The sequence below is a fragment of the Pyrus communis genome, chromosome 16, assembly GCF_041283825.1.
Source record: "Pyrus communis isolate YQ-2024b chromosome 16, ASM4128382v1, whole genome shotgun sequence".
Classification (NCBI taxonomy): Eukaryota; Viridiplantae; Streptophyta; class Magnoliopsida; order Rosales; family Rosaceae; genus Pyrus; species Pyrus communis.
Genome location: NC_142580.1, coordinates 10,346,714 through 10,364,878, shown reverse-complemented (window position 1 = coordinate 10,364,878; position 18,165 = coordinate 10,346,714). Strand labels below are relative to the sequence as shown.

The 18,165-nt window shown below is 36.7% G+C and overlaps 2 protein-coding genes and 1 non-coding gene across 4 annotated transcripts; 1 reads left to right on the top strand and 2 right to left on the bottom strand.

Moving 5' to 3' along the window:
• Nucleotides 1-8: 8 nt before the first annotated feature.
• Nucleotides 9-5,696, top strand: LOC137730687 (putative histone-arginine methyltransferase 1.4). Of its 2 annotated transcripts, XM_068469654.2 has the most exons (15): nt 24-546; nt 892-954; nt 1,204-1,300; nt 1,543-1,686; nt 1,873-1,976; nt 2,090-2,188; nt 2,278-2,347; nt 2,509-2,605; nt 3,036-3,090; nt 3,294-3,377; nt 4,426-4,607; nt 4,724-4,896; nt 4,979-5,130; nt 5,226-5,262; nt 5,348-5,696. In XM_068469654.2, the coding sequence occupies exons 1-15, from the start codon at nt 343-345 to the stop codon at nt 5,383-5,385; spliced, it is 1,599 nt and encodes a 532-aa protein (XP_068325755.2). In that variant the 5' UTR covers nt 24-342; the 3' UTR covers nt 5,386-5,696. The 2 variants fall into 2 exon arrangements, with proteins under 2 accessions (XP_068325754.2, XP_068325755.2); XM_068469653.2 differs by lacking the exon at nt 5,226-5,262 and having other exon boundaries at nt 9-546.
• Nucleotides 5,697-6,113: 417 nt separating this feature from the next.
• On the bottom strand, nt 6,114-17,078 carry LOC137730686 (isoleucine--tRNA ligase, chloroplastic/mitochondrial). Its single transcript, XM_068469652.2, has 22 exons — nt 16,786-17,078; nt 15,624-15,822; nt 15,308-15,462; nt 15,122-15,223; nt 14,407-14,476; nt 14,059-14,171; nt 13,768-13,836; nt 13,402-13,509; nt 13,128-13,278; nt 12,234-12,462; nt 11,830-12,116; nt 11,582-11,718; nt 10,986-11,133; nt 10,513-10,644; nt 9,870-9,998; nt 9,018-9,145; nt 8,768-8,926; nt 8,351-8,476; nt 7,733-7,806; nt 7,290-7,539; nt 6,767-6,946; nt 6,114-6,636 (listed from the first exon to the last, which is right to left on the bottom strand). Exons 1-22 carry the CDS (start codon nt 16,870-16,872, stop codon nt 6,388-6,390), a joined length of 3,282 nt encoding a protein of 1,093 aa, XP_068325753.2. The 5' UTR covers nt 16,873-17,078; the 3' UTR covers nt 6,114-6,387.
• A 975-nt stretch (nt 17,079-18,053) lies between these two features.
• LOC137733055 (U6 spliceosomal RNA) lies at nt 18,054-18,154 on the bottom strand. Its single transcript, XR_011068373.1, has one exon. It is a non-coding gene; the product is annotated as a U6 spliceosomal RNA (small nuclear RNA).
• Between the last annotated feature and the right edge of the window lie 11 nt (nt 18,155-18,165).

The following is an 18,165-nucleotide window of genomic DNA, read 5'->3' as shown; positions in this document are numbered from 1 at the left end:
GTCAGGACGTGTTCCACGTTGGAACCTTTCACTGAAGTGTCAGGAGTGTGTGTGAGCTCTCCCTCTCAAAATCTCGACTCTCCTCAATTCTCGCTCTCTCACTATAAAAGCCCAACAGCTCTTCTCTTTTTACTCCTCGTTTTTTGCTCTGGCGGCTCTCCAAATTCTCCAATCCCTTCCTCCTTTCACTTTCTCTCTCTAGCAAACCCTAATTTTCTCACTCTTCCTCCACTGTCTTCGAATAACCAGTCGCTGCCCTTTCTTTTTTTCCTATTTTTTTTCTTTTTTTTTTTTAATTCTTTAGTTTAATTAATATTCCGATTGAGGTTGGAGAAGGCGATAATGGAGGGCTCTGTAGCAGAAGCGGCGAAGAAGCAGCAGGAGTTTGCTTTGGCATCCGCCTCCGAGCTCGCTTCGTCGTCGTCTTCTTCTACTCTTGCGCCGGCGCTGGCTCGGTTCAGCGCCGAAGACGGAGTTGCAGAGCTTCGGTTTCAGCAGGAGGCTGAGTCCGTTGCTCGTCTCAATGTCGATCTCCTAACTGCTAAGGTTTGGTTTTAATTTGGAGTACGCTGTTTTAGTTTAGCTTTGTAAGTTAAGAAGTATTAAGTTTTTTTTTGGTTGCCGAGAAATGAAGGAAGATAAAATCTCATAAAAAAGAAAAAGTATTAAGTTCTGTTTGGTTGCCGAGAAAGTGAAGGAAAATAAAATCACATGAAAAAGAAAATCTAGTCGATAACAGTTTACTCTGTACGTGGTGTGTGCTTACTGCTTTGAAGATTTAATCATACATAGATATATGTATATGCAGATTTTGCTCCGTAGTAGAATACTTGATACAATGTTGTAACTCAGTCTGTTGTTTGATTTTGGTATGTGTTTTTCCGTCTGCAGCTATTCAAGTTAGGTCCGGTGCAGTCAATTTGCATAACGGAAGGTTCTGATACTGACAAAGAGGTAATCGAAATAATTCATCTTTACGCGTTTGCATTTTGATTATTTTACTTTGCAAACTTTTACAGTGCCAAATATGTATCATAGCGGATTTTCACGTTGATTGTACTTTTTTGTGCAACATTGTACGTTGATTGTACTTTTCTGTGCAACATTGTACGTTGATTGTACTTTTATGTGCAAAATTGTTATACAGTTAATTAAATTTCTGCCAGATGTTTGTTTCCGTTAACATTGCTTTTCTTGAACCAGAAATCGTATTCAAGGGGAGTCACTATTCATTTTGATAATGAGGTGGAGAGTGGAGCCTTCCACCATGCATTTGAGCAATGGAAGAAGGTTGATCAAGGTGCTGTTCCGGAAGTTTACTTACGACTATTTTAACTATTTCTTTTGTTTATGGATGAACTGACCGAAGAAGTACGAAATGAATATCGTTGCACATCTAGAACATAGCTATACTGTTGTGACATGATTTAAGTTTGTCTTATGAGTCCTTCCATACAAATACTCGTATACTTTGACTGTCTTGCTCCTTGTCGTGCAGCGTTGCTTGCTTGTCAATTACTCTGCTTTTGTTTACTCTTGCAGGACAAAAATTACCAAATGGAGAACTATCATCTACCAAAAGCAAGTTTGACGACAAAATAGAGCCATCTTCTGCTAAAATGTATTTCCATTACTATGGACAACTGCTGCATCAACAGAACATGTTACAAGATTATGTGAGGACAGGTTAGTTCACTAGTTATACTCTCTTGATTATTTTCAACTTCACGGTTCTTTGAATTTGGATCAGAGAAGTTTTCTTGAGCTTTAAACTCAATGCTGTAAATTTATACCAAATTTGTTAGTTTGCAGTAAAAAGTGCTATTAGTTGATGTTGAATATGTTAGTGATGTCCTATTTATCTTTCTTCAGGAACCTATTATGCTGCAGTCATAGAAAATCGTGTGGATTTTAATGGTCGTGTGGTTGTCGATGTTGGTGCTGGTAGTGGTATTTTGTCATTATTTGCTGCTCAGGTACACTCTGCTCTTTGATTAACTGGATATTTATAGAAATCATTTGCTCTTTGTTCTGGCATACATATTTTCTCCTTATTAACAGTCTTCTATTTATTCTCTGCCCCATATAGGCTGGTGCTAAACATGTTTATGCTGTGGAAGCATCTGAAATGGCAGAATATGCACGCAAGCTAATTGCAGGGAACCCTTTACTGGGTCAAAGGATAACTGTGAGGCTTTCGATGTAATTTTTAACTTTCCTGCCCTCTTTACTTATTATTCCTGTCTTCTAATGGGGCCATATGTCATCTACATATAGGTAATCAAAGGTAAAGTCGAGGAGGTTGAATTGCCTGAGAAAGCAGATATCCTTATCTCGGAGCCGATGGGTAAGCCTTTATATATTTTCTGTAGACATTCACGAGCATTTTGTCCTGCTCTTGTTGATGTTAAACTCATATTTTTCTACCTCTGCTTTTGTTCTATTTTTGGCAACATCTGCTCTAATGATACTATACCTAATATAACATTTTGTTTATCATGGCTTTAGGCACCTTGTTAATTAATGAAAGAATGCTGGAAACCTATGTGATTGCAAGGGATCGGTTTCTTCAGCCAAATGGAAAAATGTTCCCCACATTGGGAAGGTAAAAACCTATATTTTTTACAGCTTACATACTGAGCTCCAATTCCACCATGAAGCAGTGAAATTGACTGGTTGCACCATTATTAACGGGTACTATGTATTTATTACGAACCAAGTGCCTACATCAAAATATCAACATTAGTTTATCCGGAAAAAAAAAAAAATATATATCAGCTTTGGAATATTTAGCCTTTTTATTTTCTTAGACAACAGATCTGTTCCCAGCAATAAAAAATTTATCAGTGCATATCAGGACTACTTAGGAAATTCTTGCAGTGCTTTAGTCACTATTCATGACAAAATATTCTATATAGTATTACCTGCATGTTGCCTGATCATGTTATTTTTCTCTTGGGTTTGGTGATGCAATATGAGATTCTTTCATTTATATCTTTTCCTTTTGTTTTTCTCATAAATTCAAGTTGATGCAGGATTCACATGGCACCTTTCAGTGATGAATATTTGTTTGTTGAAATTGCAAATAAGGTGCGTATGTCGTCATCATTTTCTGTTAATTTATACAAGGAATGACATTATGTATGGATAACCATTCAGGAACATGTAACCTACGAGCCATGTATAGTGCAGCTGATCTAAAAGAATATTAGATCGGTGTTATGAATGTATAGCGCATTCACTTTCCTTCCTTGTTTGATGTATATTAATGTTCTTGTTTTGCATGTATACAGGCCCTCTTCTGGCAGCAACCAAATTATTATGGTGTTGATTTGCAACCATTGTATGGATCTGCATTCCAGGGATATTTTTCACAGGTCCAATATTTCTTATAGATTCCTAAAAAATATTGCGTTCACTTATTGGTTGACGAATGCTTATTGTCTGCAACTGATATTATGTGCGCACATCGAGATATTGATCTGGTTTTGCAACCGTGATTCACATGTCTAGGGTAAATAAGGTCTCGAGTAATAGAAGTTTATCCTTTTTTTAGATTTACTTTCTAAATTTGTTATATGAAAATTTTGTTGTAGGATTTCCTGGTATCTTCCTATCTCCTTTTCCATGAAATTAGGCTTTTGAAGCAAAGAGGATTTTGAAATGAACATTGCCTTTGTTTGTTTGTTTTTTTTTTTTTTTTTTCCTGAGAGAAAGCAAATTGTACCCTTAGGGGGGCGTTTGTTGCTCGCAATAGGCTTGTTTTGGACCAATTGTAGGGACTGGTCTGGATAGACTTGGCTTGTTTTGGATTGGGCTTATTTATGGCCCACCTTTTAAATGGCTTAAATTAAGCCCTGTTTAGTGAAGGTCTAATGGTAATTAATCCAGTTCTTAAATAGCACCAAGTTTACACCAACTTACATTGGGGTTAATAACCCGATCCCAGTTCTTTTCCGGTTAAACAAACGAACCCTTAGAGGACAAATCAAGTCAAACTTGACAAGTTAAACTCTTGGCATGCTCTTCACATGTTAAACTCTCTGCATTTCCCATTCTCTCTTATCCGGTTAAACTCTTGGCACGCTCTTCACTGTCCATGATCTTGTGAAATAAGGGATAGCTACAACCCTATGCCATCACAATTAAAGTACCTTGTCCCTTTTTAGTTGATTGGTATAATGTATCGATTTGCTTAGGCCTTGGAGCTACGGGTTTATGAATCCAATGGACTATGCCGCATCAATATTTGTATTACCAAGGCTTTTCCAATTCCCTTAGACTGATATGGCTGAATTGCCTTGTTGGGTGACCGTTTAGCACTTCAATGTCTTAAGATTATGTCTACAAAATGTTTGATTGGTGGTTGTTTTGGTAGCTCTGATTTGGTGATGTGCTGAATTGTTCTGTTTTATTCTGGTACAGCCTGTGGTAGACGCTTTTGATCCAAGATTACTGGTGGCTCCTTCAATCTCTCATGTGATTGACTTTACCAAAATAAGTGAAGAGGACTTGTATGAAATTGATATACCGCTACGGTTTACAGCTGCAGTGGGCACTAGAGTGCATGGGTTAGCATGCTGGTTCGATGTCTTGTTTGATGGGAGGTAATCATCTGAATCAATGAATCAATGATCTTGTGGAATCAATATAATCTTCTGCATTTCATTTATGAATACAAATTTGTGGGTCTCATAACTGCTTTAACATTGCTTACTTACAGTACCGTGCAAAGGTGGCTTACCACCGCGCCTGGTGCACCAACCACCCATTGGTACCAATTACGTTGCGTTCTCGCTCAGCCAATTTATGTGATGGCGGGACAAGAAATCACTGGCCGACTCCACATGGTTGCCCACAATGCTCAAAGTTACACAATGTACCTCACATTGGCAGGTCAATGTCTAATATAACACTCGTTTTGGCTTGAGATTTCTTTTTCCCGGTTTTCTAACGAGTTTATGGTTTCACTCTTCAGCTAAAATGTGGGGCCCTGGTGCCGAGCAAGGAGGAATAATTCAGCAATCTTCTTGTAAACTTGATCTCAAAGAGCCCTACTATAGAATGTCCCAACCGCAAGCGTACACAATTGCCCAAGATCCGCAACCACATCAGCAAATACAGACGCAGGTAAGGGGTTATCACCGTCAGCTGGACCCTATCCTTCTGATTTATTTGAGTTATTGGTTTTCGGGTCAAAGCATAATGATTAACTAAATCACCAGGGCCTCTATGAGCAACATAAAAAAGTATACATACCAGGTTTTGTCCTGCAAACGTTTACTAGAAAAAATGCTCTTGCTCTGCCTGTCAAGAGAGTATGCTGATGCGGTTTATGTTGTTACAGGATATACCCATTCAGTCCCAGGATTTGGAAGATTCTGAATTTTTTCCACAACCACCATCACCGACTTCAGGAACAAAGATCTTACTGGACGAGTTTGCCAAATCCGCGGGGGCTTGGAAGAACGTTTGATCTCTGTTTGTTTGTAACATAAACTGTTTTAATTCTAGCAACTGCTAGGGATCCCTGTTAGTCGTCCACCGCATCCTGTTTAACTGGTCTCTCACTCCCTCCATGTCTTAGGGTTTAACCCCTGTAAATTAGATATTCATTTGAGTGGCTTGTGCAGCAGATTTATGCAAATTTTATCGTGCTTTCACCAGCTTATGAATGAGACTCGGTCTGTTTTCTAGGCGATCGACCACCTGCAGATACGCTTCCTAACTGGTTATGTCAATTTGAAATGCCAAGGCACCAGTAATGTCTCTGTTGCGAGTTGAAGGCTCGGACAACCTGTACCGTCGGAAACTGAACCCAGAAAGTAAGGGATTGGATCGACTGATTTTGTCAAAAGGAAAATCTTTGAAATAGCTGCGTAGACACTCGACGGTTCAGTTTTCCGGTATCCGCTTGGGTCGACGCCTGAATGTTGCGCAAAGTATGGTCATAGACATTTTGAAGCCTTTTGTTTCCAAATTGATTTCATGGTACGTACCACTTACTGGCCTGAAATATTCACAATTAGATGTTGCACATAGAGATCAAATGGACCTTTGCAACGGTTAGTTTAATCTCGCATAGAACGTATTATTATAGCCGGACCCCATGGTTTCTTCAAAAAGGTTGGGAAATTTCCATACATCATGTATTGGTTGAAATATTCAACAAAATCTTCAATTGGTGCTCTGCGCAAATGGAGCTCTAAGCAATATGCTGTACAAAAGCTACTTGTCTGCTCAACCCGAAAAGAAACGGAATCCGAGCAAATATCGTACAGCCGGAATACAACATAGAGAACAAATCAACTTGTGGTGAATAATTCTTATGATGCATATCGTATCGACTAATGTTGGTTGGAACGTTTCAGATTTTGCAGTTGAATATCAACTGACCACAGCTACAGCTGGAGATTGAGACTGTTGAATATCAACCACATTATAACAGCGGCTGCAAAGGGTGTTGTGCTCTGGAAAGGAACCAACTTGAGGTGAATAATTCCAGCATCTTTCGCACTTTAAGCCCTCGGCGCGAGACACTCCAATCCAGACTTTGATGTTTTCTTCGATGAGGTACTCTCCTTTGTGCGGTATATTCGCAATCAGCTCCTCCTTCAAGGACGGGAGAACCTCTGCCTGCAAGCATATAAACATATAATTCGAACGTGCACATAAGTTATAATCGAGTTCCTCCTCAACAACGTAATTATTTTGTTCTTGACCATCACGAGAATCCATTATATGCTGAAAACATCAATATACTTACTTGAGATGTAATGAAAATTCGATTCAATGTGTCTGCATCGTTGTCGGCTGCAGAAATTTCAACTAATCTAGAGGCCAGACTGGAATCAGAAGTGTGGAGGTAGACCTTGGCATCTAAACTAGAGCCAATTAGCTTTTCCGTACGAGCAACCTCCAGAACTTTATTCACCTCAGTTCTCAACTGGTCACAAGCGCATACGCATTAGAAACAGGTGAAACACATCGAGACAGATATCAACAGTGTCATTTTTTTTTTCAATGTTCCAAGAGCCATCTTCTAACTTAAGAATCTAGATTTATCTGCATTATTTCACAGGTGAATACATGTTTTCAATAGAATAAACAAACAAGAAGATCTAAGTTTACGATATTGATTATATTTTGAAAGAAAACCAATAGGCACAACAGTTTAAATTTTTCAAGGTTTCCCTTTAAACAATTCAGTTGTAATATAGCACAAGGCCATGCACTGTACGAACCCCAAATTGTACTAATGTGTGAACATTAAACAGAATGGTGCTTACCTCAAGAACTTTTTCCCAGAAATCAGTTTCCTCTTTCGAAAGAGAGAGCCATGTGTTGTTCAAAGCTGGCCATCTTGATTCAAAAACAAATTCAGCAGCAGAGCCATCTTCGTCAGTGTACTGGAATGGAAGGTTTTGCCATACATCTTCAGCCAAATGAGGTAATATTGGAGCAATCACTCTCACTACAGATAGGAGAAGTGCTGCAAGAACTGTTTGACAACTTCTCCTAGTAAAACTTGTTGTGCCCCTGAAAACGATAAACCATGCGTCGTCACTAAATCTGGGCTTAAAATTACAAGATCGCAACCCAACGTTTGAAGGTCTACAGAAAATGAAAACTTGCAATGTAAATGCATATGAATATCACAAGGGTCATAGAATGAGGATACAGGAGTTAAGCACATGCATAGAACTAGTACATTGAGCAAGGGAAGAATTACCCAACATAAAGGCGATCTTTGGCGACATCAAAATAGAAATTTGAGAGGTCAACAACAACAAACCGCTGTATGATCTGAAAATAAGCAGAAAGCTAATTAAATAGTTGCAAGAAAAGTTCTCCAGCTAAATTAAGGGCTAAGTTGACACAGAATCAGGAATCAGTAGCAACAACCCCTGAGAGACTATCTACTGCTGCGCTTTTTAAATGAATTTTCCAGTGGCTCAGATTGGCATCTCAGTATGAAACCAAGAATGGTGGATTTATTTCTAAGCTTTCTTTCAAAGGGGACATAACCCACCATATATTTACAAGCTTTTCTTCAAATTATTTGGTATATGTACCAAACTGTCAACCATACTGGTAATTGTATGCTGCTTTTATGAATTGGCACAATCTCAGTTTCAGTAAATCTCTGTGATTTATCCTTTTTCATTCAACTCCCAATTTTCAGAGAGGGATGATCTCTAAAGTTGCTACATATATGAGTATATATTCTAGGAGCCATTTCGAGAAACAAAGTCTCACTTACAATGCTATCATCTAATTGAGCATAAAAATGTATGCTTTAAACAGAAACATAACTAAATCAAACCAACAAGAATAACAAAAAGTTCACCTGAAATATCTTGAAGAATTGATAATTTTCATAGCACTCTCCACTGTTCTTCACAAAATTTTCAAGCTGAAACAGCGCGTACTGATCAATCATGGGAAGATCATGGTATGCGATAGCATTATCAGCCTGCCAAGAGGATGTAGTTATATATAAGTGAAAACAACAGACCGAGATAAAACTGTCTGAAACTGAATTCTTACTTGCAGCATAAACATACAAAAAGAAATAAACATCTTTTAAATACTAGTTGATGCATGAGAGAGAGGGAGAGAGACGACAATTACAATATTTCAATGAAATATATTTATCCAGCAAAAGGTAGAAAAGATTGAAAGTCTTAAGATAACAAAAGTGTAGAACTTTTAATTGAGTGAAACTTGTTAACTCAAAAGCACTAATTGTGAATGTTGAACATACATTCCAATCATGAAGATTTCCCAAAAGGTATCTCAATGTTCCTCGCATCTTCCTATAAATATCTGACATTTGACGGAGAATTTGGGTGCCGATTGTTACATCGCCTGTATAATCTACACTAGAAACCCAGAGACGCAGGACATCGGCTCCATAGCCATCCTGCCAGAAGAAGTACAAGATTTTAGTATCCAGATACCGTTGAAGATTGGTTCAGGTGGTTACTGAGTAGGTTTAAATTTACTTTACTGACCTTTTGGTTCTTGCCTCCTTCAATCACAGTCCGTGGATCTACTACGTTACCCAAAGATTTGCTCATTTTCAAACCTTTCTCATCCAATACAAATCCATGTGTTATAACACTGGAATATGGAGCCTTTCCTGTAACGAAGAAAAGTAATAAATTCATGTGGTGTCACTGTTTGAAACAAATACTTCTCTGTAAAATGAAATCAGCCTCCGTGGCTTAGAATCCATACATAAGAATGAACATCTGCACATAAACAAGTATATGCATTGCTTAACTCTTTCAAATTATATACCATTTCCCTCTACGTTCAACTACTGTTTTTAGAGACTAAAGGCTACATTGTAGTCACTACAATGCTGCAGTCAAGATATTTAATTCCAAAGATATAACCTATCAACCAATCTAAGTCTGGTTCGCATTCTCAACATACTATTCTTATTCACTATGATGCCAATGCTGAAAGAGCAAGGGTATGAAGATAATGCAATGGAAGGATTAACATGGCCTTTTAACCATATTTATCCTACATAAATCATGCACCCAAAAAAAATCGCATATGTTTCCTACAACATATGTGATTCTTTTTTCCGTCAAAAGACTCAACTGCTTTACATAACAGTACAAACTACATTAGGTATGGGTGACAGACAGAACCACAGGATGTTTTGTCTTAAATAAAGAACACTACTTCCAATGAAAATGTGTGCGACTTATCCCCAAAATTAATAACAATTCAAACACAAGGAGTAATGCACAAATGTGCTACTTAAACAAAATAAAACGAAAAATTAAACAGCCAGATTCATTGTTATATTGCATAGTGAAGATAAATGAATATGTCCTGATTCTCATTACCTTTAGTAGCAATACTTGTTAACAAAGAACTCTGGAACCACCCACGATGCTGATCCATACCTTCAAGGTACAAATCTGCCGGAAGACTATGGCTATTTCTTTTTCCCAATACTGCAGCCCAAGAAGAGCCTGAAAATAGAATGTATCCATTTACTTAAATCCATGTAAAGAGATAAAAAATTAAATTACATTATAGCACTGAAAAGGTTAGATGCAAGTTATGTACATACATCCAAAATAGTAAACACATACCGGTCCCAATATAGAATATGGTATGGGAAAAGGCAAAGTTCAATTATATTCCGGAATATTTGACCCTAAAAAAATATGTTCTGGAATAGGCAAGGCGATTATACATCAGAACCGACAACTAACCATTATATGTACCACATACCAGCAAAACAATCAATTGTGTTTCAACCAAACAAGTATAACTACATACATGAACATGATAAAAATGACCATGGCGATACAAATGGATTGAGATGCAAAATGAGATATTTCAAGACTGCCCATCTGTAAGGAAAATACAAACACCAATGATGAAATTATCTATATGTATTCATAGCAAGCAATAAAGAATATTCTTATAAAGCAGCGGAAGATAGAGTTGACAAAGGTTAAATAATTACAACAATAATACCTGAATCAAACCATACATCCATTGTATCAGTCCCCTTTTCATATTCAGATGCTTTATCACGATATTTATCAGGGAGGAGATCCTCCACCTTCATGTACCACCACGCATCACTACCCTTTTCGGATATTATAGCTGCAAAAATAGGTGACTTGACAGAATCAAAATACACCATTCATCTTTAAAATTAAAAGTAAGCTAATCAATTGAGCAGTCTGTTTATATGGATATTGATTTATTGATCTATCTAGCTATCTCCTTATAAGTACTAAAATAACACAAATACACGCCCGTGTGGGCACAGACGGACAGACATGCATTAGCAAAAGTGAGAAAACCCTCATATCATATGCTGTTAGATATATCCCCTACTGATGCTCAACTAAAGCACATATTAACTTCTTTAAGATCTTCATTAGACAATATTTTTGGCAATGAGTAGACAGAAAGTGAAGTGATATCTATATGGCTCTTACACTTGATATACTCAATAGTCTCTTCATTCATCAGAGGTTCCTTTGAATCGACATGATAAAAGACTGGAATTGGAACGCCCCATGTCCTCTGCCGCGATATACACCAATCAGAGCGGCTAGAAGTCATTGCAGATATTCTGTTTTCTGCCTGAACAAACAATGGCCATGCACACTAATGTAAATCCAGAACTAAAAATAATGTTTAATTCTACAACTGTTAAATCGGTAAAACCCCTAGGAAAACATAATACATAAGCTTCATATTTCCAAGCACATTTTCCATCTAGGCAGGTGGAACTGGATCAATTATTAAGTTTAATGAAGGCGAATCAGGTTACTTGTCCTAAATATGAGTGAAATATTTATTAAACTTAGTGTAAGTTGAGGAAATGCAGTTGAAGTTGTCATATCAGTACTGAGAAACACTGCAAATACAAGAATTCAGATTCTGCTAGATGATGAAGCAATGTTGAAAACAAGAAGCTAGCAAAGGGCACAATTAATTATGTAAGAGTCCAAGATAATTAATATGACCTTATTATTTATATAATAAATAGTCAAAGAAGACTAGTCCATTATGCCGTCCTGACCAATACCTTAGATGGAATCCATTTTACACGACCAATTGCATCCATAACAGCGTCACGAAACCCTTCCACTGAAGCAAACCATTGCTCAGTTGCCCTAAATATTGTTGGCTTTTTTGTTCTCCAATCATATGGATACTTATGTTCTGCATAGCAGAAGGAAGAGCTTGTCACTGACTCGGCTTGGTATAACCCGGAAGAAAAAATAATAGGAAAGTTCCCTAATTATCCGCTCAAGTGGAAGGAAAGAAACTTACTGTAGGATTCTTCCATGATAATTGATAAATGTTCATCCAAGTATTTCACAACAGCAATATTACCATCCGCAAGCACATCAAGCCCACAAAACTTTCCAGCTTCTTCAGTGAACTTTCCATCATCATCTACAGGAGAAAGCATAGGTAGTCCGTACTTCTGGCCAGTGACATAATCCTCCTGACCATGTCCAGGAGCTGTATGGACCAGTCCTGTTCCTGAGTCCGTTGTAATATAATCTCCTCCAATGACAACCGGGCATTCCCTATTAAATATTGGATGGACATACCTGATATGAAAATTAGATATCACAGAGTCAATAGTTTTCAGTTTCATCTGTAATGGAAACAGGGAGATAACTATGTTAAATACATCTTCTTCATAGGTATCTTTTTAAATTCGTAACCTGCAGTTTTCCAGATCTGAACCTGACACCCTTTTCCTAACAACAAGCTTCACACCCCATTTTGCTTCTAACACTGGCACAAGATCTGAAGCGACAATTAGGAAAGGCTTCTTTTCTTCCTTCAAAAGATTTCCAGGCCTTCCCTTTTTATTTCCATCAGATAAAGAATCTTCTGGGACTGACTGTACTTCAACAATGGCATATAAAAGCTTGGCATTCACTGCAACAGCTGTGAAATGAAACAGGGAGAGTAAAATTACTACTTAGAATGATCAAGGCAGTTGCTCATATCTACAAGTGAGAATGCTTTATTATGTAGGAAAGAAAACACATATTAATTATTACGAATTACTAGAAAGATGAGAATTCTTAATTACGTAGCAACTAGCAAGTTCTATTATAAGTGAGAAGTGGCAAAGATTATAATGGTACATTCTCTTCAAAGTCCGTTCATCCAATATTCCAAATCAAGCTAAGGCTTAATTACAAACAGTTAACCTTGTCCCATACACAAGGCATAATGTAAACAGATTAAGAAAAAAATTGACCGATTAATAATGACTAAGATCAAGAAGTTTGTACTGCAAAATCAAAGCCGAAGAAATTTAGCAAAATAACTACAGCCAGCTTCAGTAAACAGCTTATTTATAGAGTATAGAGATGAACATAAACATAGCGCTTTCTATTTGTAGAGCCTTATTCACACACAATGATATACCACAGTTGTGGTACTTTTCTGATGAGTTTTAACAAATACTTATGCTTTAGTAGGCTGTTATTGCCTTGAAATCCATAAAAATAAAAATAAAAGAAACTACTATAATTAATAAAAACTGTAATAATATGCTGCTACCAATATTTTAGCAATTTGAAAAAGGCAGCAAAGAAACTCACCAGCATTGGCTGGAATAGTCCAGGGAGTAGTTGTCCAAATGGCCAAGCACACATCTGGGAAATACTCATTTAATAAGCCACCTGAAGTGGGAGAGGCACTGACCAATTTGAAAATGGTGTATATGCTTCTCGAAACATGCCCCTCCGGATACTGTACATAAAAGTTTCAGTCAAGTAACAGGAACTAAACCAATACAATGTAAGAAAGCAAAATCAGATAATACATGATAAGTGACGTCCTTTTACACAAGAATCACAGAAAAAGTGGATTCACCTCCAACTCAGCCTCTGCAAGAGCAGTTCGTGATGAGGGGCTCCAGTGAACTGGTTTCTTGCCTCTGTAGATAAAACCTTGAAGGACCATCTGGCCAAACACTTCTATCTAGGAAATGATATGACACAAGTGAGATAAACTTGTATGGACTCAGCAACATATAGGATCAATATCCTTAACAGAATGATGAGCAAGTTTAGGTCATTTTTCATATATTACTTCTTCTTTCTTTGTAATTTCTGTTAGTAAAAGAAATGCTATATGAAGTCTAGAAATCTCTTTACCACAGTATAGGATTGTTGACAATCTTCTACAAGTTACATTCAGTTTAATTGTCTACAAACAAAGCATGAGCATTGTGACTACCTGAGCAGCTTCATATTCTGGATCAAGAGTGAGATAGGGATTATTCCACTCTGCCCACACTCCATAACGCTGCAATCAGATGAAACAATTAATCTTCAAGAATATTCCAATCTGTTTAAATACTAAATCCTTTATTATTCTTTTTCCTTTTCAAAATGAAAACTCAACATCCTAACAACATAACTAAATTGCAATTTATACCTGAAAGGGCAAGAGAATCATCTCCAAAGAATCACTCTAATAGAGCCAAAACACAGACAAATAATATGAGACATGATAAAGGGTATTTACCTTAAATGATTCCATCTGAGTTTTAACGGTTTGCTTGGCAAATTTGGCTGCCTTTGCTCTCAACTTTATTGGTGTTAGATCCTTTCGAGCAGCATGATCAAGTGATTGAAGAACTGAAATGATCAAAATGATGCTGAAGTCAATGATCACATGCACCAAGGAAAATAAACCTATTGTACTTAACTGGATTTTTCCACTTCTCTTTCAAATAAAAAATAAAAACCTTGGTTTCTACCAATGAAGGCAAGTTTAAGAGAAACCGAGAGGATTTTACGCTTCTTCAACTTGTTTTCCCTCTAAAAGTGGTTTTCATGATACAGAAATGAATATGAACGAAGCAGTACTTGCCTTTCAACTCAATTGGTAAGCCATGACAATCCCAACCAGGCACATAATGAACTTTATAATTTTGAAGAAGCTGCCCACAGAAAAAGAATACAGGAATGAACTTTACTTATTTTTGTGAAGGGGTCGTTGAGTTTGACAGCCAATCAAATGTAGCTTAGTTTGCATGTTTAAAGAGGACAGGAGCTGGGTTTACGAAACTAAAGCTGTTTTGTTTTATTTCTTTTAGTATGTTAAGAGAATAATTCATCAAAATATTAGTTGAATAAATAACTGTAAAGCAGCATGAAATTCTCATGCTTTTTTATTTTCTTAACCACCACCCAAAGTAGAAATGTATAGACCTATTCTGATACTTAAAAAGAACTGTAGAACAAATGAAATCCAGATATCACCATGTTATTCAAATGAGAGCTAAAATTTTTGTGCAAGCCTTCAATTCATTTTGTTGTTCAAGACTCAAGAGTGCTAGAATATTAACATTAGCATGAATACGAAAAGCTAGCAAGCAATTGGTGATCTGGAACAATCATTATTTATTAATTAAAACTTGGTTTACCAATACTATTCAGTTTCCAAGCTGTTAACAAGGTAATTTTCTTTCTGTTGGGTGTTCCCACCCCCTTTGTTTACTAAAAAGGTTGTTTTGTTTGTGATGAAATGCCAAATATATGTAAACGTATCATAGTGAATGGATAAGTAGAGGAGGAATATATACCTTATAACGATTGATAAAATCCTTTAAAATCTTATTTAAAGCATGGCCTATGTGAAGATCTCCATTGGCATACGGAGGACCATCATGAAGAATGAAATTTTCCTGACCAAGAAAGTAAAAGTTTGCCATTAAGTCATGCCAGGTCAAAAATACGTAAATCCAAGAAAGGCATGGCATGAAACTCACCCCTGTATTTTTACCAACAACTTTCTTGAAAACTTGATTGTCATCCCATATTTTTTGGATTTCAGGCTCTCGTGTTAAAGAGTTTGCTCTCATGCTAAATGATGTCTTTGGCAGTTCAACCGTGTGCTTGTATTTTCCCTCTTCTTGCTTTTTCCCTAAACAAAAAAAGGAGTATCGTGTTTGGCTTTCAGACAAAATTTACAACTAGTTCGGTTTTCGGACAAAAAATTTAAATATTTGAATCTCTAGAAATCATGTGGTAGATCAACACTATAAGCACCCAATTTCAAAAAAAGAATAATAACACAGAAAACACCTTCAGCTACTTTCTTTGCGGCCATAACAGGTCCTCGAGATCTTCGCTTTGAGGAAGAACCAAACTCATCATTGGAAAAAGCAGAGTAGTGCGCCATGTTAAAGACAGAGAAAACTTTAACTGAAGACCTGTCTCTGAAATAAAATAAGCCAACAGAAGCTGTGCTCCTAAAAGATGAGCAAGTTCTTTGTGACAGAACCTGATCACATACAACACAATTTAAGATGGAGTTAGATAAGATACAAATCCAATGTTCAAATGACCAATTGAACTCAATTATGAATCAAACAGTTTATTCAAGTATAACTATGTCGAAAGAAGAAAAGAAAAGAACAATTCAGAACTCTGAAGGTCATGTAAGACGTGTGGAAGGAAATCTAAATTTCTTTGTTAATATTAAGTCACAATTTAGTTCACAGTTAGTTATTCGCACCAGTGATTCAGTTCGGTTGTCGAATTCCAATTAGAAGCTAAGAGAATTTATAGTGTCTTTGCACTCTGTCATATAGAAAGAAAGAAAAAAAGCCAGTTTCCAGATTTAGGAAAATCAGTTCTGTCTGCTCTTATTTTTTGAATTTAAGCTACAAGCAGCAGAAATTTCATAATCTTTTTCTTCTATTTGCATCAAAATTCACTGAAAACTCCAACCATGGAGAACACAATCGAGACGTCTCTCTGTGACATTCCATCAAGCAACTGGTGCACACCACAAGAAAAGAGCCCAAAAATGCCTTATACTCCCATATGCCGGTAAAAATATTAACTTTATGCAAACAAACACACCGGAATCGTAATCCACTTTCGGGCACAACTCAAACTAAAAAAATCCGAATTCAAGCACATTATCACCTCATAACCAGAACCATTTGACAAGCAAAAATTACAACTTTAAAAAGGTAATACAAAAACAAGACGCTTTTGATTTGTTACTGATCCGGAAACCCTTTTCAACTACTTCAGAACTTGGTTCGAAAAGAAATGTTGGAACAACACACAAAGCTTGAAATGTCAAACCAAACTTCCAAGTCTCTCTAATTTTTCCCAACACTTTCTCGGGAAACAAACAGAAAACTGCGAGCTCAAAACAAGTGTTTGCGTGTGTGCGCGTTTATATCCAATACAGATATGTATATATATGTCTCGTGCGTGTATATGTATATACCCTGTAGGGGGAGGTCTGAATCACAGCCATGGCGGCTTCCCTGGGTTGGAGCGCCCAAGAGTGGGCGGCGATGGATTTGAAGTTCATTGGAAGAGCAGCTTCTTCTCCATTTTTGGGGACTGGGACTGAGGAGTGTTAGCAGAAAGAGGGAAACACCATCCGGAATGCGGATAAAACCAGCCAAAACCTTGCAAGTTACAGCCGTTTGTTTTTTCCGGTTCGAACCCGTCAAAGAAACGGGTAGGGTGGACGGCTCAACCCATTTTATTTTTAATTTTTAATTTCTCACATATTCTTTCTCCTTTTTTTTTCACCTCACATACGGTTTCTTAGTAGTACGGTTTTTTTTCCCCCTATAGCTTTTTTTATTTTTAGCTTTTGAATTAAATAAATCAAGTAAATAGTAGTACGATTTAGAGATACTTTTTTTCATGAAAAGTCAAATTTTATTTTCGTTCATGACGAGTTCGAACAAAATTATTACGGCTGACCCATTATGCGACTTGAATAAAACACATACAACACGCAGTGTAAATATATCATTGTATTATATAAGTCACAAAGCAATTAAAAATCATGAGACAAAAATTAACATGGGTATGCATAAGATATATCCTTCTATTCTCCTAGCTTCATAACAGTGTCTTTTAATACAAACAATAGTCTATACTAAATTAATCTATATTATGAGAAGAGAAATTTAAATATGGTTACAGATTACCTATCAACTTGGCTATGCTTAAGTCTGTTAATAAAAATTTAAACATTTAATTTCTTAAAGAAAAATTGAGTGGTTGTCATGTTTTACAAGGCAGTCGTTAGCTTGAGGCTAGTTTGGTAGGAAAAATATATATATAATTTTTTATTATGTTTATGAGTAGAAGTGATTCATAACTTATATAAAATATTAAAACCCAATTGCATAATGAGAATCGATCTATACGATATGATACGATACCACCAATAAGTAAATGAGAATTTGAAGAATTAAGAAGAGGAATTCTTACACGTTTTGTTATTATTGGGAATTGGGATTTGAATCTTTGAAGCTTTTCAACATGAATAATGGTGCATTAAAGGTTGGTTTATATAAACAGAGAGCTTGTTCATTTCAATCATTTTTAATTAAGAAAAAGGGCACATTAATTACTTGGGGTGCAAGTCTGAAAAGATAGGGCAACCAAATAGAAACTTGGAGTGCAAGGCCGAATAACTTTGACTAGAAACTTGGAGTGCAAGGCCGAATAACTTTGACCCCTTTACCTTTGAAAGTTGAATTGAAACGATTTATGCGTTGATCCTTGCTGATGGACCATGCTAATCTTTTCTCTGTCGTTTCAGTTCTATCAGATGTCCTCGAAGAGACGACAGACAGAGTAG

Coding starts and splice junctions, on each gene's coding strand:
- LOC137730687 (XM_068469653.2), top strand. CDS start 343: ATGGAGGGCTCTGTAGCAGAAGCGGCGAAGAAGCAGCAGGAGTTTGCT. Junction 1,301..1,542: donor ATGGAAGAAGGTTGATCAAG/GTGCTGTTCCGG, acceptor TTACTCTTGCAG/GACAAAAATTACCAAATGGA. Junction 4,897..4,978: donor AATGTACCTCACATTGGCAG/GTCAATGTCTAA, acceptor TTCACTCTTCAG/CTAAAATGTGGGGCCCTGGT.
- LOC137730686 (XM_068469652.2), bottom strand. CDS start 16,872: ATGAACTTCAAATCCATCGCCGCCCACTCTTGGGCGCTCCAACCCAGG. Junction 6,947..7,289: donor TCTGGGAAAAAGTTCTTGAG/GTAAGCACCATT, acceptor GCTTGTGACCAG/TTGAGAACTGAGGTGAATAA. Junction 6,637..6,766: donor GAATTTTCATTACATCTCAA/GTAAGTATATTG, acceptor ATATGCTTGCAG/GCAGAGGTTCTCCCGTCCTT.